The sequence below is a fragment of the Macaca thibetana genome, chromosome 2, assembly GCF_024542745.1.
Source record: "Macaca thibetana thibetana isolate TM-01 chromosome 2, ASM2454274v1, whole genome shotgun sequence".
Classification (NCBI taxonomy): domain Eukaryota; kingdom Metazoa; phylum Chordata; class Mammalia; order Primates; family Cercopithecidae; genus Macaca; species Macaca thibetana.
Window position 1 is genome coordinate 100957792 of NC_065579.1, and position 22604 is coordinate 100980395.

The 22604-nt window shown below is 44.0% G+C and overlaps 1 protein-coding gene across 1 annotated transcript; it reads right to left on the bottom strand.

The window, feature by feature from the left end:
• Nucleotides 1-73: 73 nt before the first annotated feature.
• On the bottom strand, nucleotides 74-20752 carry LOC126948596 (putative serine protease 46). The gene is made up of 5 exons (XM_050780586.1): nucleotides 19426-20752; nucleotides 17021-17198; nucleotides 16592-16851; nucleotides 15328-15491; nucleotides 74-2032 (listed from the first exon to the last, which is right to left on the bottom strand). The coding sequence occupies exons 1-5, from the start codon at nucleotides 19505-19507 to the stop codon at nucleotides 1778-1780; spliced, it is 939 nt and encodes a 312-aa protein (XP_050636543.1). The 5' UTR covers nucleotides 19508-20752; the 3' UTR covers nucleotides 74-1777.
• Nucleotides 20753-22604: the final 1852 nt, after the last annotated feature.

Below are 22604 nucleotides of genomic sequence, written 5' to 3' on the forward strand. Positions count from 1 at the left end.
CGCCACGGCGCTCCTGGTGTCTGACCCGCAAGGGCGCCCCTAGTGACAGCCTTCCCTTATGCTTCCCGGGCTGGGTACGCCCCAGCTGACCTCCCTCCTTGGCCCCTCCCTCTCCTCACTCCGGGGGTCCAAGCAGTCTCCTGGAGTCCCTCAACTTAATCTCCGCAGATTCTCAGACCTCCTCACCCCTGCAGCCCATTGCCCTGGACTGGCTCATGGCGTTACCCCTCCCGCAGTGAGATGAAGACCAAACCTCAGGGGCTGGCATCCAGGATCTCCAAGTGACCCTACTTTCCCTCCAGCCCCTCCAGTGGGGCTTTGCCCAAGGAACTGAAATCAAGCAGATAGATGTGTTTTAAATAACGATTCTGAAAGAGTGCTTCATTCTAAGTAACTACACCCCACCCCCACACCATTCAGCAGACGCCCTTGCCCCACAGATCCATCTGCTTAGGAAAGAGCGTAGGCGAAGGGTCCCTCTACAGAGGAACACTGGTGCTTACCATTGCGACACTGTGGGATGAGGAGGTCACTTTGCACGTTACAATTTGGGGAACACACTGATGGTTCAGTGACGCAGGAGGGTAATACATTTAAAAAGTCACGTGGGGGACTCAGAGCTGTTGGACAATTCTAGCCTTATAGAAGATAAGGTGATCCAGCATTGTAGCATACCCCGGTCCCAGCTATTCTCAGCTACTCAGGAAGCTGAGGCAGGAGGATTACTTGAGCCCAGGAGTTCGAGTCCAGCCTGGGCAATATAGCACCCCCATCTCTACAAGAAAATAATTTTTTCTAAGATAAGGTGAAAGTTAAATCAGGCCAGGATATTCTAACATGTGTCAGGGCTTGTGGTCTTGGGATACACCCTTGAGCTGGACACTCCATGCTCCAATATCTGAAAAGACAGTAAATCACACCCTTCAGGTGCCCTGAGAGATAGGGGAAGCTGATTGCTCTGCACCTGAGGACCACCAGGTCTGAACAGCCCCCCATTCCTCACACAGGGGCAGGGCTCTGTCCTCAGCCTGGCCACCTCCAGCCAGCCTTGCTTGCACTGCAGAGTCTAATGGAAGTCATCAAGGCAGCTCGGGAGCTCAAGGCGCAGTCACCTCACACATTCATCACCCAGGCAGGCACTCTGCCCTGTCCCCATATCACCTACCTCTGTCAGAGAGGGAGGAAGAATTGGTCAGGCTCTGTAGACCCATAGAAGGATATGAGGGGTTAGGAGAGGCTAGTGGGTTCTAGAACATGGTCCATGATTCTGGGTCTGGGTCTGTGATCTGACCATGGTGAGTTACTTGGGAAGAGGCCAGGCCTTGCAGGAAGGCCTGAGGGAAAGTGTCTGTCACATACCCAGGGGAGGGTCATGGGGACCTGGGGATTGCTGGAGTGCTGGGATGACTAAGAAGGGGCTGCAGTCCCACATTTGGAAGAAGAGGGAGGGGAACAGTCTCCCAGGGTCACACAACAAGCACAAGACAGACATGGCATAAAGCTATCAGAGAAGGCTGAGCTTGAGAGAACAGCCAGGACTGCTTGGGGGTTAGGAAGGTTGTGAAGGGCTCTGACTGAAGTCAGGAAGAAAGATGATCACTTGAGTGGCTCAAAGTTCAAAAGCATCTTCATTGAACAACAGAAAGTAACAGTGGCTCTTAGACCCTCCCCCTCACTCTGCCCTGCCATCCTGTGCAACCTCTCATTTCCACTTCTGAGGGTAGAACAGAGGGGAGGGAGAAGCAGCCTCCAGGAGGGACTGTCCTTGAAACACTGCTCACAGGAGCCACAGGGAGCCCAAGGAGCCCAGCAGAATGTAGCCAGTGAGGAAAACTGGGCACGGGAAGGCAGGGCCAGCCCTACTGATGAACCTCATGTCAGCGACCTCAGTACTGATCCATTGGGTGAAGTGGGCGGTGCTGGTGTAGATACCTGGGAAGTGGCGCCGGCCACAGCTAAAGCTCCAGCTCACCACTCCTATCTGAATCCAGGTCTTGTTCATTTGGCAGACAAGGGAGCTGCCAGAGTCAACCTGTAGAGAAAAGGAGGAAGGGCATAAGGATGGCAGCAGGAGGGCATCCCTGACCTGAGCCCGCCCTTCAGGATGAGCTCTGTGACACATAAGCTCTGCACCGGACCACACCAGCCTCTGTCTTCATTTTCCTGCTAACTCTGACCCTAACTCCCCATCCCCTCCTCTGCCTTCCCCTTAAATCCTGGTGCGCCTCCAAGGCGTTGCCTTTGGTCTTTTTCTTTCCTGAAATCCTGCTTGCGGAGTGAGCTGTTTGAAATGCAAACCCATTCTCCTCTTTTTGTGCAGACATGGGTTTACAGATAAGAATACTGTTTACAATGACATATATCAAAAGGTCATAGCGTTATTTCTGCTGATAGTGGGTTTCTTATGGTTTTTTAAAACTTTCTTTACACTCTTCTGTAATGTTGGAAAATTTTATAAATCAGAAAAACCACCCAAATGTATTTATTTTTAAAACGTAATGAACACCAAGATTTACAGGACATAATCTAATGAAGAATGCAAAAGACACTTAAGGGAAAAAGTAACAAACTGGGCCTAAGAACATAAAAAAACCTACATCAGTGTACACATGTACTGTTGTTCAAAGCTGAGACAACTTAAAACAATGTGAAAATGTCAATTCTAAGCATTTGGCTTCCTGCAGTATGGAAGACAAGATACCCTAACCAACTTTATTGCTAAAGATACCTACAAATGTGAGGGGTTTTTTTAAATTATGATTTTAAATGCATGGGTAAGCTAGCAAGAAAATAAAGACTCTTCAGAGTCCAAAACCGAAATGAGGGTTAGAATATAGAGATGTCAGTAGAGCCCAGAAGACAGCTTTTGTCCCAAGGCCCTTTGTCAAACCCAGCAAAACTGAGCTTCAGTTTTCATAGCCTTGTTCATGGGTTCAGGAGACAAAGGACAAAAACCCAGGGCCTAACTAAGGGGAGGAGCCTCAGAGTAGATACCCTACGAAAAGTTATACCTTCAAAAAATGACCACACCCTCAGAGTGAGGGTGAACTGGAAACACTCTCGTATGAACTCACAACATGACTTCACACTGGGTGGTTCAAAAAATCTGAGCCAAGGATGGATGTGGTTTAAAGTGGTGCTAGGATATTCACAATAGCAAAGACATGGAATTAGCCTAAATACCCATCAATGATAGACTGGATAAAGAACATGTGGTACATATACACCATGGAATACTATGCAGCCATAAAAAAAAAAGAACACAATCATGTCCTTTGCAGGGACGTGGTTGGAGCTGGAGGCCATTATCCTTGGCAACCTAACGCAGGAACAGAAAACCAAACACCGCATATTCTCACTTATAAGTGGAGCTAAATGATAACTCATAAACACAAAGAAGGGAACAGACACTGGAGCCTACTTGACGGGGGAGGGTAATAGGAGGGAGAGGATCAAGAAAAACAACTAATAGGTACTAGACTCAAAACTTGGGTGATGAAATAATCTGCACACAAACCCTATGACACAAGTTTACCTGTGTAACAAACCTGCACTTGTACCCCTGAACTTAAAAGTTAAAAATAAGTAAATAAATAAAGTGATGCTGGGTTGGTCATACCTGCAGGCACCTGGCTGAAGCAAATGTGGATTCTGTCTGGAGGAACCTATCTTTCAAGCCACACCTTAGAGTAGTCCTACAATTAACACTCTAAAGAGCATGTCCTCACTACTCAAAACATTGCACACCACACAAGGAAGTTGAGGCACCATGAGCAAATGTCAGCCAGCAAAATAAATGGGAGCAGGCAGAGCCTTTGAGGCTTGAGATACAGGAATGACCACGGGGATGCTTTAACATGCCTGTGAGGGCACACTTTCTTAGGTTTGCTGGTGGGTACATGGATGTTGCTAATGTTATTCTTTATTCTCCATATATGTTTTATAAATATCCTTTTGTCTATTCAATACAGAGTAAAAGCAATTAAAAATCATAACAATGTCAATTCTCCTTACATTAATCTCTCAAAGCAATTCCAATTAAAAAGCCAGCAGGGTTTTCTCAGGAACTTGACAATCTGATTCTAAAATTGATATTGAAGAATAATAGTCCTTAAATTCTAGGATGGTTTTGAGAAAGGAGAGAAAATTGGAGAGTCAGGTTGGGGGCAGATTTGACCTACCAGATAGTTACACATATTTTAAAGCTATAATTATAGAAATATAATTAAAGATGAGAAAGCTATAATTATAGAAATAGTGGGGTACTGGCATGGAAACAAAAAAATAGCCCAGTGGGGGCGGTGGAGAGCCTGTAACCTGATGCCTCTCCAGGAGGACACTTGACACACTTTATACAAAGCATCATGTCTGCAGGAAATGAGGGCTCTGCAGTAGATGGTGGCAACATTGGCTCACCAGAAGGAGAAAGGAAGTTGTATCCTACTGTAACAAAACTTCAGAGGAATTAAAACTCTGAATGTGAAAAGTAAAAATGATAAAGCCAATTAAAACATATAGGACCAGCACAGTGGCTCACACCTGTAACCCCAACACTCTGGGAGGCTAAGGTAGGAGGATCACTCGAGCCCAGGAGTTCAAGACCAGCCTGGTCAACATAGTGAGACTCTGTCTTCACAAAAATAAAATTAGCCAGGCATGGTGGCACATACCTTAGTCCCTGCTACTCTGGAGGCTAAGGCGGGAGGATCGCTTGAGCCCAGGATTTCCAGGCTGTAGTGAGCCATGATCATGCCACTGCCCTCCAGCCTGGACAACAGAGCCAGACCCTGTCTCTAAAATAAAAAATAAAACCGAAACCAAAATGCATATAGGACCATGTTTTTATGACTTGGGATGAAGCATATTTTTAAAAATAAGATTCAAAACCCACAAACCGCTGGGTGCAGTAGCTCACAGGGGTAATCCCACCGCTTTGGGAGGCTGGGGTGGGAGGACTGCTTGAGCCCAGGAGTTCAAGATCAGGCTAGGCAACATAGTGACACCCCATGACTACAAAAAATTTAAAAACTAGCTACTCAAGAGGCTGAGGTAGGAGGATCGCTTGAGCCCAGGTTGAGGCTGCAGTGAACCATATCACGCCACTGCACTCTAGCCTGGGTAACAGAGCAAGACTCTGTCTCAAAAAAAAACAAAAAACAAAACTCACAAACCTGAAGAAATGTGTTAGGCTTGATTACACCAAAACTAAGGTTATCCGTTCAGTAAAGGATAGCAAATCTCACTGAAGATTGAGGAATTAAGATAGGGCTCTATCCAAAACCAACCAGAGGTCAATATTGAACATATCTAAGGAACTCTTGAAAATGACAAGCAGAGTGAGTTGCGGGGAGATGTGAGGCTTCCATGGCCTCACCATGGAGATTAGGCCAGGCCAGCTTCCTGATCTCCTGGCAGGGCAGGGAACCCCATCCTCAGGAGCACCAGAGATTGGGGGATGGGGGGCTCCTGAAGTGAAGTTTAAATTTAAATAAAAACTTTTAATGGGACAAGGCATTTCATAACTGAAAGTGACTAAAAATTATGAACTCTGCCCAAAATGACATTTGGGGAAGGAAGGACATAGGATATGTGGGGGCAATTATTTGAAAGAATAAAACCATTTAATGTGAATACCTTAACAAATTCAGATGCCTTAGTAAACAATTACAGGAGGAGATATGCAGCACAATATAATTTATACCAACTAAAACACACACAGCAACACTATGCATTCTTCAAAGACACAGATATCTTTAATTACACTTTATTATGATTATGATTATGATTATTTGAGATAGAGTCTTGCTCTGTCACACAGGCTGGAGTGCAGTGGCATGATCTCGGCTCACTGCAACCTCCACCTCCTGGGTTCAAGCGATTCTCCTGCCTCAGCCTCCCGAGTAACTGGGATTACAGCCTCCTGCCACCACTCCCAGCTAATTTTTGTATTTTTAGTAGAGATGGGGTTTTGCCATGTTGGCCAAGCTGGTCTCAAACTCCTGACCTCAGGTGATCCACCCACCTTGGCCTCACAAAGTGCTGGGATTACAGGTGTGAGCCACCGCGCCTGGCCTAATTACACATATTAGACAGATTTGAATTGATGTTCCTTTGCGGAGGAGGGCAAATGGAAGATGAAGGAGAAAATGAAGCCGGGGATAATCACACCAGCAATGATAGCGTGAGGACCCTTGCCTGAGATAGGACTGATGGGACTGTAGGGGCCCACAGAAAGCAAGAACATGAGAGAAGAAGAGAGAGAGAGATCCACTGTAGGTAAGCATTCTCTCACCTCAGTGAAATAAAACCAGAGTTCAGAAACAAAATGTGAGTCACTCCATCAACAGAAAAAATAACTTTCAAAACGTTAAAGTAAAAACAAAATCTACAATTAGAATGTAGAGTAATGAGAACGTCACGTATTGCACAGGATGTCGGCCTAACCTGCACACAGATTGTCATGGTCTAAAGTACTTTTAATATCAAACAAGAGAGAATAAAAATAAATTATTTGTTATTATCATCAATTATCACTACACATTCAGCTCAAGACACTTGAAAAGCAACTAATAAAGACAAAAAGAAGACAGCTCATGTGTTACAAAGCAGAAAAATCATAGACTTGAGAAATAAAAATCAATAGCTTATTCTTAAAAAACAACAAGGCTGGGCACAGTGGCTCACGTCTGTAATCCCAGCACTTTGGGAGACTTAGGTAGGAGGATTACTTGAGCTCAGGAGTTCCAGACCAGCCTGGGCAAAACAGTGAAATCCTGTCTCTACAGAAAATTTTAAAAACTAGCTGGGCATAGTGGCACACGCCTGTAGTCCCAGCTTCTCAGGAGGCTGAGGCAGAAGGATCGTTTGAGGCCGTGAGTTCAAGGTAACAGTGAGCTACGATCACAGCACTGCACTCTAGCCTGGGCAACAGAGTGAGACCCTGTTTCAAACAAAACAACAATAAGAACAACAAAACAGATAAGCACTTTGTGACTCTTACCAAGAAAAACAGAAAGAGAAGGAAAAATGGAAACACTTCATGGTTTGAGTAGAAAAGAAACTAGAACACATCCAGGGAAAATATACTTTCTCAGAATCTCAAGACTGTTGACAATTTCCTCTTTGTGGATTTACACTCTGGATGAAACGACCTTTTTCTATGAAACAGAAATCATTTAAACAAATTTAAAGAGTGACAGAAAGCCCGACAAGTCCAATAACTATGGGCAAAACAACTTAAAATATTCCCCGAGAGCAACCACTCAAAGGAAAACGGGCCTGTGTGGTTTCATAGGCAACTGCTATCCAGCGTTCAAGGAGGAGATAATTTGTGTTATTTCAAATGTTCCAGAACATGAACAAATATTTTTCAAGTGAAGCATCGTCCTGATACTATCACTTGACAAAGGGGTGCCTTTCTCTACATACCTTAAAGTGGAGCCCAGTGTCACTGGAGGAAAAAGTAAAAAGGTTATGTGCATTGTGCTGTGTGGACTGTGCCACGTGGTACTATTTGTTCCCCGGGGCCCAGACCTTTCTTAAACTCAGTGTTATCCATGTCTGGCCCAGAGCCCAGCATACGGTGTCTGTTGAATGAATAAATAAATGAAAGCATGCTCCACAAAAAGATATTAGGAATCTGAATCCAACAGATGAATGAAACAAAAGTACACCATAAGCAGGGAGGAATGATCTTGGAATGCAGGGCGCATGGACGCGAGGAATCTGTTCAGGGAACGGACTCGGCATCCTGAGAGCAGAGTCAGAAAACACATGTATAAAGGAGAACGTTCTTTCCTGAAATCAAATGCCATGGCCAAACAGAAAGGAATGACTCTCCCCTCAACAGATGACAGGCCAAATTGGCACCATGGCATGCTTCAGGGTAAAGTGTAAGAAGCACTTCCATGAATGTGGGCAGCAAGAGAAAACACAGCTATGACTCTAGGTTGTTTTGGGGAGAGAGGGGGACTCAAAACAATGAAAAAAGGAAAACACAAAAGAGAAAGAGGTGAAATCATTACTAATTACAAGTCATATGAGCGTAGGCCTAGAAAGCCCAAGAGTCCACTAAAAATTCTTAGATATAATAAAAGAGTCAAGCAAGATGAACTCCCAGATGTCTTCAACAAGAGGAGGAGTCTGGAGGATGGAAATGAAGAAAGCGAAAATGCAGGAAGTCTCTGGCCCCCTGCTAAGGAGGCTGTAGACACTGATTAACTACGTGATAATTCAATTTTAAATATATATGTGGAAAATACGAGGTGACCAATAGCAGAAGGAAATGTACATACATAACTTCTAAACCGCTAGAGGATAAAAGTAGAGTGAAGAAAAAAAAATCAAACCAAAATGTAAGGTGAGGGAACAAAAAAAAAAAAATCCCCAATCTTCTTGGTAAATAGATTAAAGAACAATCTCTCAGATGTGTTGAAAAATAGTAGCAGCCAGCTTTGTGTTGTTTACAAGAGATACGTCTAAAACTGAATGACACACTGTCTTGTGGGAATGTGGTTCTGAACATTTGCAATTACACAAGAAAAAGAAATGAGGAAGACTTACAGGATTTTATTTTAGGAAAGAACACTCAGCTTTATAAATGTGTTTTCTGACCGTATGCTCTACCTCAATTTGCAGTCAGTTCCCTGAACAGATTCCTCATGCCATGCACATACACATTGGCAGGTGGTATGTCTGTGGCCCACTCAATTGAAGAGAATCAGCTAGGTCCAGGAAGGTTGCTTATTACAAAGTAAATACACAAAAATCTAAAATAAAAAACAGAAAATACAACAAAAGAAAATATACCAGGCTGGGCACAGTGGCTCATGCCTGTAATCCCAACACTTTGGGAGGCTGAGGAGGGCGGATTACCTGAGGTCAGGAGTTCGAGACCAGCCTGACCAACATGGTGGAACTCTGTCTCTATTAAAAATACCGAAAATTAGCTGGGCATGGCGGCACACATCTGTAATCCCAGGTACTCGGGAGACTGCGACAGGAGAGTCGCTTGAACCCGGGAGTCGGAGGTTGCGGTGAGCTGAGATCGTGCCACTGCACTGTAGCCTGGGGCCACAGAGCGAGATTCTGTCTGAAAATAATTAATTCATTAAATATATATATATACACACACCACTCACAATAAGGACATAATATATAATGTTTAGGAATAGACTCAGGAAGCAGCATGCAGTAACTACATGGAGAAAGCTACAAACTCCTGCTCTACAGACATAAAGAAATAGTGCAAAATAAAAAGTCTTTATTTCCCTAAAAGGATCTATTAATTTCCACCAAAACCCCCATGTGATTTTCTTTTGGACAACTTTATTCTAAAACTGTGGAAAGGAACGTGGGAGAACAGCAGGTAAATTCTTTAAAAGATGGAGAATGAAAGAGAACTTGCATTACCACATAAAAAAGAATTCTAAAGCTACAATAATTTTCAGAGTGGTGGTAGCATAGAGATGTAAATGGTAGGAAGACACCAAAATACGGTGGGAATTTAGAATATGATAAAGGGAGCATTTCTGATTCATAGCAAAAAAAAAAAAAAACAAGTATTCAACAAAATATTTTTATGTAACAGGCTACCCATTTGGAGAAAAATAATACTGAATTTCCTCTCTCAATCATCCAGGTGAAAAAAAATTTAAAGTATTTAAAGAAAAGAAATAGAAAATGATGAGTAAATAATTTAATAATCTTAGGATATGAAAGGTATTTTGTTGTTGTTGTTGTTGTTGTTGTTGTTGTTGTTTGAGTCTTGCTCTGTCGCCCAGGCTGGAGTGCAGTGGCGTGATCTCGGCTCACTGCAAGCTCCGCCTCCCGGGTTCACGCCATTCTCCTGCCTCAGCCTCCTGAGTAGCTGCGACTACAGGCGTCAGCCAACACTCCCGGTTAATTTTTTGTGTGTGTGTGTGTGTTTTTGGTAGAGACGGGGTTTCACCGTGTTAGCCAGGATGGTCTCGGTCTCCCGACCTCGTGATCCGCCCACCTCGGCCTCCCAAAGTGCTGGGATTACGGGCGTGAGCCACTGCACCCGGCCAGGATAGGAAAAAAAAAAAAAAAAAAAAACCCTAAAATCATGGAGGAAAATAATGATAGATATAAACACATAAAAATTTTACATAACCTTACGGGAAAAAAAAAAAACCTACACCAGAAAAAAGGGTAAATGAGGTACAAATAGGGTAAAATATTGTAAAGCATTTTACAATCGGTTACAACTTCCAGTACCCAAAGTTTTGGGGTAAATTTGTATTCTGAAATAATTTAAGACTTTCAGAAAAGTTGCAAGTATAATATTTTACCCAGATTCACTAATTTTGATGTTTTACCATATGTTTTATGTTATGTCTCCAAATGTATATATACATATACATGTATATATAAATGCTTGTGAGCCATTAGAAATTAAGCTGAAAAAGGCATAATGCTCCTTTACCACCAGTTACTACAGAACAGAATATCCAGAGTTTTTATAAATCAACAAAAACAAAAGTAGTTTAATAAACGAACATGGGCAAAGGACATGGAAAAGTGTAAATGGTACACTAAAAGAAGCAAGCATTTTATTTGGACTTCCTTTGTTCTTTTAAAATTGATTTAGAAGGTGAGTTTTTTCCTTGACCCCGGGTAAAACCTTGGGCAGAACCTGAACATTTTGCCTACTGTGGTTCACGTAATCGCAATTGCCATGATTATACCAAGTGTCATATGAACGTCTCACTTCAGAAATCAGAATATTCATTTCCATGTAATAATCACAACGTTAGACTTGATTTAAAGTAAAACTTCTCCCCATTGGCATCAGGGCTTTGGCAAGTAGGAGGCTTCCCTCCCTCTAGCTTCCACTCCTCCTACCCTCATCTTACTAACCTGATCTTCCTAACCTGCCAGGGTAACAGCAGCAGAGTGAGGGTGAAAAAACTGTCTTAACCTCCCCACAACTCTCCCCTCCAGGCCACTGTGAGCTCCCTGAGCCTGGACGGATTTAGAGCTGACTGTCCCCTTCCCTTGAGGGGTACACATCAGGCTTTCTGAGTGATCCTGCAGGTACCACTCCCAGTAGACTTGCAGTGTGGAACAGGCACCTCCAGCCTGCTCATCCTTGTCCTGTTAAAGGGAGAAAGGTGAGCTCATAGATGCAGTTCTCTCCAGAGAAATTCTCCTCCCAAAATCACCTCCAACCCTACCCTCTGGACCCTTTGATACAGACATGTAGCCGAGTATCAGTCACACAACTCTCTTTGAATTCTGATACTATATTTTGATATCTTTATTGAAACTTCCTACTTATCCTATTACACAAGCAATTTACAGAATTTCTCAATGTCATAAAATTAAAACAAAAACATGATATAAGTTTTAGTCTACCAAAAGGACAAAAGTTAAAATAAAAATAATACTTAATTCTGGTGATGATGCAAGAAAAGTCATTTATCTACTGTTGGTGTTAATATAAATGGATTAAATCTTTGGGAGGCTAATTTGCAAATATCTATTGAAATTTTAAATATATATACAACTGATTTTGTAATTACACTTCTAAAAATTTATTGTAGATAAATGTTTGAACAAATGTGAAAAAGTATTCAATTTTTTTATTCTGGCATAGTAAAAAAAATATTGAAACGAGCTCAAATATCTGTCAATAGAAGAATGGTTAAGTAGATTGTGGCATAGCCATATGAGAAAATTATTATTCATCAGTTAAGGAAGATGGAACACATTTATATGTATAGACATAGAAAGGAGTCCAAGATATCTTTTAAGTAAAAATTTAAAAGTTGGAGAATAAAATTATGTAACAGTCCTTTATTAAAAATCAAAACCAGAGGCCGGCCGCGGTGGCTCACACCTGTAATCCCAGCACTTTTGGAGGCCGAGGTGGGTGGATCACCTGAGGTCAGGAGTTTGAGACCAGCCTGACCAACATGGTGAAACCCTATCTCTACCAAAAATACAAATTAGCTGGGCTTGGTGGCGCATGCCTGTAATCCAAGCTACTTGGGAGGCTGAGGCAGGAGAATCACTTGAACCCGGGAGGTGGAAGTGCAGTGAGCCAAGATCACGCCATTGCACTCCATCCTGGGCAACAAAGGCAAAACTCAGTCTCAAAAAAAAAGAAAAAAAAATCAAAACCAAAAAAAAAAAAAAGCTAATGTAGAATTTTATATGTATAGAAAGAAGTGTTAGGAATATAAACCAAACAACTTAGTGTAGAAATTCCTAGGTAATTTGATTATAGGACAGTCTCATTTTCTAATTTTGCACGTATGTATTACTTTTTAAACAAAATCTTATAGCATTTTTTTCAAAATCACAGAACATATTTTAAAATAAACTAGTGATGATGGAATCACAACAGTGAAAATTTAAGAAATGAATACAAAGTTCAAATCAAAAGTGATTTTATGATCTTAAATGCTTTCAACACAAAACTAGAAAGAGTAAACCTTCTCAGCATATTCCATATAATTGATACCACTTTAGAACTAATTTTAAGACAAGGAAACTGAGGTGGAAATCAATAACAAAAAACCATGCACAGGTCAAAATAAAATCAAAATAGAAATTTTATAAAATATTGTGGCATGAAACTAAAGCCATATTCAGAGGGAAATATGTAGCCTCAAAAATTTGTATTGAGAAGGAAGAACAAAAATAAATTATGTAAGTGTCCAACTGAAAAATCTACCCCTTGTGTTTACACAACCTTGATATATGAGAGAGGTAGGGACAGCTAGTGCAGGAAATGACTTTTTCAGTAAATAGCATTAGGAAAATTGGTAGTCCACATGAGAAGATAAATAAAAATAGATTCCTATGTTACACTATTCCTAAAATGAATGCCACATGGTTTCAATACATGAAAACCAAAATTTCCAAATTCTGAGGAAAAAAATATAGGAGAATGTCTTTATGACCTTGGGAAAAGGAATGATTAAATAAGACACAAAAAGCATAAATCAGAGACGTGACATATTTGACTAAAATAAAACCTAAATTGCTGTTCAGCAAAGGACAGTACAAACAAAATAAAAAGATAAATGGAAAACTGGGAGAAGATTTTGCAGTATACACAATGAACACAGAATTGTATCCAGAATATTAAAAAATAAAAAAATGAAAAAGGCAAACAATAGTAAAATGTCCAAAGTATATGAATAAGTGATTCATAGAAGAGGAATCACAAATAGTGAATAAGCATAAGAACTGCACAACCACATTAGTAACTGGGGACATGTACACTACAACCGCAACGGGTACTATTTCCCATCCATCGGAATGGAAAACATTTTATAGTCTGACAGTACCAAACGCTGGCAAGAAATGGAGCAACGAACTCTCAAATACTGTTGTTAGAATATAAATTAATACAGGCCGGGCGCGGTGGCTCAAGCCTGTAATCCCAGCACTTTGGGAGGCCGAGGCGGGTGGATCACGAGATCAGGAGATCGAGACCATCCTGGCTAACATGGTGAAACCCCGTCTCTACTAAAAATACAAAAAACTAGCCGGGCGTGGTGGGGGGCGCCTGTAGTCCCAGCTACTCGGAGGCTGAGGCGGGAGAATGGCGTGAACCCGGGAGGCGGAGCTTGCAGTGAGCCGAGATCGCGCCACTGCACTCCAGCCTGGGCGACACAGCGAGACTCCGTCTCAAAAAAAAAAAAAAAAAAAAAAAAAGAATATAAATTAATACAATCACTTTGGAAAACAATTTGACCATGACTATTAAAGATAAAGGTAAATACAGCCTATGACCTAGCACTCCTGCGCAGATACATCTTGCTGAGAAATTGTGGAACATGTACATAGAGAGATGTGTGTGAGAATACTTAGAGCAGCAGCAGAGTTTGTGATATGAAAAAATTGGAAACTCCCTCAATGTTAATAAACAAGAGCTTGGGTAAATTGTGGCATGCTCACAAAAGAGAATATTGTAGAGCAGTTAATGCATAAAACCTGCATGTATCCATATGAATAAATCTCAAAACCAATGTTGAATAGAAGGTGCAAGTGGCAGGTGGCAGAAGTCTTCGTTCTATGCTTGCAGAATGAATGTCACTTATGCAAAACAGGTTCTGCCCACACATGACCCACATCTGGGCACATAGCTGATGCTCAGAAGTGGTAAACTAACCTGAGAAGGACTGCCATCGCTACCTTCATTGTGGACAGGGACAAGAGTATTTCACCCTTATTTTACAGGCTAAATGGAAGGCCAGGGGAAGGAGATTTTCTTTTCTTTTGTTATTTTACTTTAAGTTTCAGATACATGTGCAGAACATGCAAGTTTGTTATATAGGTATAGTGTGCCATGGTGGTTTGCTGCACCCATCAACCAATGATCTAGGTTTTAAGCCCCACATGCATTAGGTATCTGTCCTAATGCTATCCCTCCCCATGTCCCCGACCCCCAACAGGCCGGGGTGTGTGTTGTTCCCCTCCCTGTGTCCATGTGTTCTCATTGTGCAACTCCCACTTATGAGTGAGAACATGCAGTGGTTAGGTTTCTGTTCCCGTGTTAGTTTGCTGAAGATGATGACTTCCAGCTTCATCCATGTGCCTGCAAAGGACATAATCTCATTCTTTTTATGGCTGCATAGTATTCCATGGTGTATATGTACTACATTTTCTTTATCCAGTCTATCACTGATGGCTATTTGGGTTGGTTCTATGTCTTTGCTATTGTAAATAGTGCTGCAATAAACATACGTGTGCATGTGTTTTTTTGTTTTGTTTTTTGTTTTGTTTTTTGTTTGTTTTTTGTTTTGAGACAGAGTCTCACTCTGTCACCCAGGTTGGAGTGCAGTAGCACAATCTCGGCTCACTGCAACCTCCACCTCCTGAGTTCAAGCAATTCTCCTGCCTCAGCCTCCCAAGTAGCTGGGACGACAGATGTGCGCCACCATGCCCAGCTAATTTTTGTATTTTTAGTAGAGACAAGGTTTCACCATGTTGGCCAGGCTGGTCTCCATCTCTTGACCTCGTGATCTGTCTACCTCGGCCTCCCAGGCATGTTTCTTTATAGCAGAATGATTTTTATTACTTTGGGTATATACCCAGTAATGGGATTGCTGGATCAAATGGTATTTAAAAAGTCAAGAAACAGTAGATACTGGCGAGGCTGTGCAGAAATAGGAACACTTTTACACTGTTGGTGGGAATGTAAATTAGTTCAGCCATTGTGGAAGACATTGTGGTGATGCCTCAAGGATCTAGAACCAGAAGATTTTCATAAGGGGTCCCAGTGCCATGTGAAAAGAAAATGCATGACTCATGAAAGCCTTCTCCTGCCCCACTCCACACGCTCCGCACCTGACAAGTGTCCAAGCCCCATTCAGAGCGGGCACACAGCACATCATTCCCGATGAAGCTCTTCTTGTCCTTCAAGAAGAGGAATTGGTACCGCTGTCTGCAGATGTCATTGTTCACGATCCTCACAGCCACCTCGTGAAGACTGTAGGGAGTACTTGGGGTCACTGAGGAAACAGAGAGCCAGCCTTGTCATCCCCTCAGCTTTTCGGCACATCTCCATCACAGTTGTCCATATTTGCTAAGGTAGGAGGGAGGGCCATTTCCTGGGATGGTGATTGATAAAGGCCCCAGCCCACAGTCTAACTTTTGAAAAAGCCCAGCTCATTAAAAAAGACTACACAAGGCCGGGCGCGGTGGCTCAGCGCCTGTAATCCCAGCACTTTGGGAGGCCGAGGCAGGCGGATCATGAGGTCAGGAGATCGAGACCATCCTGGCTAACACGGTGAAACTCTGTCTCTACTAAAAATACAAAAAAAATTAGCCAGCCGTGGTGGCACATGCCTGTAGTCCCAGCTACTCAGGAGGCTGAGGCAGGAGAATGGCATGAACCTGGGAGGCGGAGCTTGCAGTGAGCCAAGATCGCGCCACTGCACTCCACACTCCAGCCTGGGTGACAGAGTGAGACTCCGTCTCAAAAAAATAAATAAATAAAATAAAAAAATAAAAAAGACTACACAAAAGTGTCCCAGGGGGCTTGGAGTGATATCCAGGCACCAAAGGACAAGAGGGGATTTCTCCAGTAATTCAGGTTCTATGAGGGTGAAGAGCTGAGCTCTGCCTCATGGCCACCAGCAAGATGCCAAGACCCTAGAGTCCCAAGATGGCACCCCCTGGAAAGGAGGCCCCCACAAAGCCTCCCAGATTCTAGGACCCAAGGAGAGCACCGACAGGGGCCAGACCTCCAGGAATTTGGGGGTACCTCAGGATAACCAGCAAACAAGATGGATAGAGAAGCCTCAATACCTCAGTATGTCCTGAGATCATGGCCCTCATGCCGTTAATGGGAACTCCATTAATAACCAAGAATTCACTTCCTGCAATGCTGCAGGGTAAGCACTTGGCATTTCATTTAACTTAACTTTGGGAACTGAGGTCCATGCAGGCCACATGCGTCTTTTACACTGGAGCACTGGGTCTATCTTTGTATCAAGAGGTCGGGAAATGTTTGCTGTCTGAGTGAATGAGTGAATAAAGGAATGAATGAAGGAGCCCGCTGTGTTCTGAAGAGGCTAGTGTCTTGTAACCTCTGCCGGCCTTCACTCACCTTTTTTCCCTGTAGTTCCCCAGCCAATTACCCAGCACATGCTTCCAATGGATGGCTTGAATTTGATGTTAGGGAGGCAGACGGGCTGGACGAGGGGGGTCCATGAGATGGAGTTTCTGAGCTTTAGGAGGGCAATGTCCTGAGACACAAGATTGCTGAAATCCTTATGAATCGTCATGCGAATGAGCGGGAGTTGAGTGCCGTTTTCTGGGAGGTGGTGGACTCCCACCATCACGGTATACAGGTTGGGGTCCTTGGATCTGCAGGACCATGGGTAGGAGGCAGGTCGCCAATGGTAAGGCCATAAGTAAGGGAGGAGACGGGCCCTGAGCTCAGGACCACCCAGCCAGGCCCCCTGCTCCCAGATCCCTAGATTCACCAGGGACCCCCGAGGCCAGAAAGCAAAGTCCCCAGGCCCCACTGACTGACCTCTGCAAGCAGTGCGCAGCCGTGAGGATCCACTGGTGGTGGATGAGGGAGCCACTGCAGATGTACGTGCCCAGGAACAGGATGCTCACCTGCCATGGCCACTTGCCTACCTCTACCAGCTTCCCCTTCACCACCCTGCAGGACACGTTGGTCTGACCGCAGGCCCGGAGCCAGGGCCCTGAGGAAAGAGGATCTCAGGCAGCAAAGGGCAGCCCTCACACCCCTGGACACAGCAGATTTGAGACAGAGAGAGCCGCCTTCCAGCCCTGTCGTAAGCAGCTACTGCCACATGCACATGTGGGAAGGGGCTTTCTCCACTGCCTCAAAACTGGCAACCAGCCGGGCACAGTGGCTCACACCTATAATCCCCATGGCTCTGACCCATGGCCACCTGCAAGGTGCCAAAACCCTAGAGCCCCAAGATGGCACCCCCTGGAAAGCAGGCCCCCACAAAGCCTCCCAGATTCTAGGACCCAAGGAGAGCACCAACAAGGGCCAGACCTTCAGGAATTTGGGGGTACCTCAGGATAACCAGCAAACAAGATGGATAGAGAAGCACTTTGGGAGGCCAAGGTGGGTGGATCACTTGAGGTCAGGAGTTCAAGACCAGCCTGGCCAATATGATGAAACCCCATCTCTACTAAAACTACAAAAATTAGCCTGGCATGGTGGCACATGCCTGTAATCCCAGCTACTAGGGAAGTTGAGGTAGAAGAATCACTTGAACCTGGGAGGTGGAGGTTGCAGTGAGCCGAGATCATGCCACTGCACTCCAGCCTGGGTGACAGAGCCAGACTCCATCTCAAAAAAAAAAAAAAAATGGGGGGGGCAACCAAAGGCCAGGGTCAGCAGGAGGTACCCCATATTCTAGAGTTCCCAAACAATGAGGATGAGACAACTCCTCCTGGGCTTATTATAAGCCATCAGCCAGGACTCATCCCTGCCCATAGTTTACCCAGATGGTTGGGGGAGAGAAACAGAAGAGAGAATCACTGCAGGGGTGAGCTGCCAGCCCGGGGATTGGTGATGGGGCACTAGTTGGCCAGGCTGCCTGTCCCCAGTGAACAGTAATGTCATACTGCACTGCTCCAGGGGCCACCCATGTGACCGTGTGAGGAAGTGAGTAGAGATGCGTGTCCATTCCCTCCTTGACTCTCACTGGCCCCAGCAGCAGGGGTGAGAAGAGAGCAGGCTGCACTGAACCAGGTGTGAGATGGAGATTTTAAATGGGCCCAGTCTGGATTGGTAAAAGTACTTACTAACTAAACATCACAAAGGACAAGAAAGGGAGAAAGTCACACCAGTAATCACAGAGCTTTGGAAAGCCCAGGAGGGAGGATGGCTTGAGGCCAGGAGTTCAAGGCCAGCCTAAGTAACACAGTGAGATCTTGTTTCTACAAAAGCAAAATTAATCAGGTGCGATGGTGCACACCTGTAGTCCCAGCTACTCAGGAGACTGAGGCAGGAGGATCACTTGAGCCCAGGAGTTCAAGGCTACAGTGAACTAGGATTGCACCCTCCATTCCAGCCTGGGTGACAAAGCAAGACCCTGTCTCTAAAAAAATTTTAATTTCTTTTTTAATATGGAATGCTTCACGAATTTGCATGTCATCCTCTTTTCACCCCCAAAGAGTCTATTGAACACAGTATTGAATTCTGGCTGCAGCACTCACAAACCACTGAAGCTCTATAAGCCTCAATTTCCCACTGTGAAATGGGATGCTGATGAAGCTCGCCTCCCAGGGTGTTGCGACCTCACTCAGTCTCAGCTGGGCTGATACAGACTGGGCACTAAGCCTCACTTCCTCATCATTGCAAGATGGAGTCTCCTATGACTGTGCCTCCCAAACTCAATCGTTCCATGGATGTTAGTGTTAGTCTGTTTTTTTTTTTTTTTTTTTTTTTTTTTTTTGAGATGGAGTCTCACTTTGTCACCCAGGTTGGAGTGCAGTAGTGTGATTTCAGCTCACTGCAACTTCCACTTCCCAGGTTCAAGCTGTTCTTATGCCTCAGCCTCCTGAGTAGCTGGGATTACAGATGTGCACCACCATGCCCAGGTAATTTTTGTACTTTTAGTAGAGGCAGGGTTTTGCCATGTTGGCCAGGCTAGTCTCAAACTCCTGGCCTCAAGTGATCCACCCTCCTTGGCCTCCCACAGTGCTGGGATTACAGGCATGAGCCACTGCGCCCACTGTGTTCCCCCATTTTTAATAAGGCTCTTCCCTCCTGTGTTCATGGTCACCCTGGAAAATGGAACTGCCCTGACACCGTTTGGATTCTCAGTCTGCTGAAGATGTACTACCCACCAGGACATGGACACACCAAGGCCCTTCAGGCATGAGGACAGCCCGACACAGGCTCCCAGCAAACCCTCCAGGCCTCTGTCCCATGTCCCTGAAGCTTACCTTCAATATATGGCTGATTCTCTAATCTGGCAGAAGAAAGTGGAGCTGTAAGGCCTTGAAGATACCCCGGCCCACAGGCCATGGCAAGCTGGTACCTACTCCTCAATGCTCCTTCTAATGGGATGTGGAGGCAGAGGGGGTGTGGCACCTCCACTGTGCCAAGATTCTAGAACTCATGGATTGTGTGTTTATGACTGTGGGGAGTAGGCATCTGCCCCAGGGTTGGGGACCTACCTGGCTGTGGCAGTCACAGGACTCTGAGAAGGAGGCAGTGTGGTCATGGCAAGGCCCTGCCAGGGCCACAAGGTGATGCTGCTGTCAGGAACCTCCCTGGAGCGGTACTCCTGGTGCTCGGCCCATGACAGTGCCTCCTGGGCCCAGTTCTCTGCAGTGTACCCCAGCGTTGGCCTTGATGGTGCCCCCGGTGCATAGTTCTGAGCCTGTGACAGCACGACATGCTTGGCTTGTGACAGTGCCTGGTGCCTGGCCCATGAGGCACCCTAGTGCCCAGCCCAGGTTTCGTTGTGAACCCCTCTCATTCCCCTCTGGAGGTGTGGAAACTGAGGCACTGAGAGGAAGATAACTAGTTCCTGTAGTATGTGATGTGATTGAGGTGGAACTGGAGGTTTCTTTTTTCCCTCAGGGTCTGTATTTTCTTTACTTTTCTTTCTTTTTTTTTTTTTTTCAGACAGGGTCTCACTTTGTCACCACACTGGAGTGTGATGGTGGTGAGATCATAGCTCACTGCAGCCTCCACCTCCCAGGCTCAAGCAATCCTCCTACCTCAGCCTCCTGAGTAGCTAGGACCACAGGTATGCACCATTATGCCTGGCTAATTTTTTTAAAATTTTTTTAGAGACGAGGTCTCACTGTGCTGCCCAGAGTGGTCTCAAGCTCCATGGATTACAAGCATGAGCCACTGTGCCCAGCCCAGGGTCCGTATTTTCAAGAGAAGAGCTCCTGGGTTGAGGAAATCTAGGTATGTTTAACCTGGGAAGGTGGCTTCCTGAGAGGAAGCTGCTTGCAGACTTGGGTCTTCACGAATCAGCAGAATGAATGACATCTGGGGACACCTCATCACCACTCCCCTGAGGTCTCCCCTCCCAAGGATCCCAGGCTCCTCACACTGTCCATGCAGGAAGCTCCTGCTCCACCCTGCAGCCAGTGCTGCCAAAGACACGGAGTGACGAGGTTGTTCACACACTGCTGGGGAGATAAACTGACACAACCACTGTAAACGACTGTTTGGAATCATTTAGCAGAGCAGAAAGTGTGCCTACCCCACAACCCACCGTTCCACTCCTGGCTTCATGCCCTAGAAACTGCACAGATGCAGCAGGACAGGTGCAAGAGATTGTTCACTAGCAGCGCTGTTGGGAAGAGTCCCAGCTGGAAACTACCCAACTGCCATCCAAGGTGCAACAGCTACACAGAATCTTCAGCAGCGGTAAGAATGGATGAGCTGCTGCTACACCTAACTAGATGGTGACTCTCATCACCGTATTCTGACCGAAAGAAGTCGGATACAGTCTGTGTACTGTATGAAATTCAAAAACAGGCAAAACAAACTAATTTTAGAGATATATGGTAGAAAATCAAGGAAATTATTATCTGTACAATCAGATTCCCTCCAGGGGGAAAGACATAGAAAGGGAAAGGAGAAAGAAAAGAGAAACTTCAGAGAAGAGAAACGCGATCACTCTTCTCTCTTTGCAGAAAATAATTCTTTGGGGGAAACAACTAATCAACAAAACAAAACAGGATGACTGAATAAAAGATCAGGCATATCTGTTATCACAACCAATGTGAATGCATAGAATTCTACTTTTAAAATAAAAAGATCCTCATGTTGGGTAGAAAAAAACCCATCCACATACTACTTATTAGAGACACACCAAAAACAAAGTGGCATAAATAAGGTGAAAATAAAAAGATGTGGCTGGGCTTGGTGGCTCACACCTGCAATCCCAGAACTTTGGGAGGCTGGGGCGGGCGGATGGCTTGAGCCCAGGAGTTCGACACCAGCCTAGCCAACATAGTGAGACCTCGTCTTTACAAAAAATTTTAAAAATTAGCCAGGTGTGGTGGCATGCGCCTGTGGTCCCAGCTACCCGGGAGGCTGAGATTGTGGTGAGCTGAGATCACGCCACTGCACTGTAGACTGGGCAACAGAGTGAGACCCTGTCTCAAAAAAATATTAATTTAAAAAATTAGAAATTAATTAAATTTTTAAAAGATAGGCAGAAATGTATTTATATGCAAGCCAAAGTGGCAATGGCAATGTTAATCTTTAAAAATGATTCAAGACAAATGATTTAAACAGAAAAAGAAAGCTATTTTGTGTTGAAAAAGGCACAAATTGCAATATGTAACATCATAAAGTTCTGTCCATCAATAAAATAACATCAAACATATGAAACAAAATCAATCAGCAAAACATGAGAAATGGGAAAATCTTTCTTGCAGTGGGACAGTCTTCTCCAACTCACTCTGTCCTTGAGAGGTGGAATAGCTATACAACTACTAATAAAATAATACTAATAATTAGAGCAATACATTATTTAAAAACCGTATTGCGTGTGCCCGAGCAAATTTATAACCTTAAAGATGTTTATTATTGAATAACAGAGAATGAAAATAAATGACCTAGACACTCAAATCAAAAAACTGTAAAAAGTAGAAAATAAACCAGAGGAAAATCTGAAGGAAAAAAAGTACAAAATATAAAATTGTACCTTAATCAATTAGAAGAACCGCCAAAATTAAGAATGAACTCCGATCTGGATCTTTGAAAAAACAAGTAATGTTACATGGGACAAAGGGCATGTTTTCTATTGGTAGGGTGTAACCCACTAAGATAATACAGCAGGCATGAACCCTATATTCCTCACAACACAGCTTTGAAACATAGAAAGGAAGAATTGTGCAAGAAGAAATAGACAAATTCTTAATTTTTGCAGTAAACTTCTTAGAAATCAACAAATTATGTAGCCCTAAAATATGTCAGGTGTTGAGATAATTTGAATAACACAATCAACAAGCCTGATCCAATCAGTTATGCCTCAAACTTTGTTCTAAAACACACACTTTTAACTTTTATTTTAGGTTCGGGAGTACATGTGCAGGTTTGTTACTTAGGTAAACTTGTGTCACGGGGGTTTGTTGTACAGATTATTTCA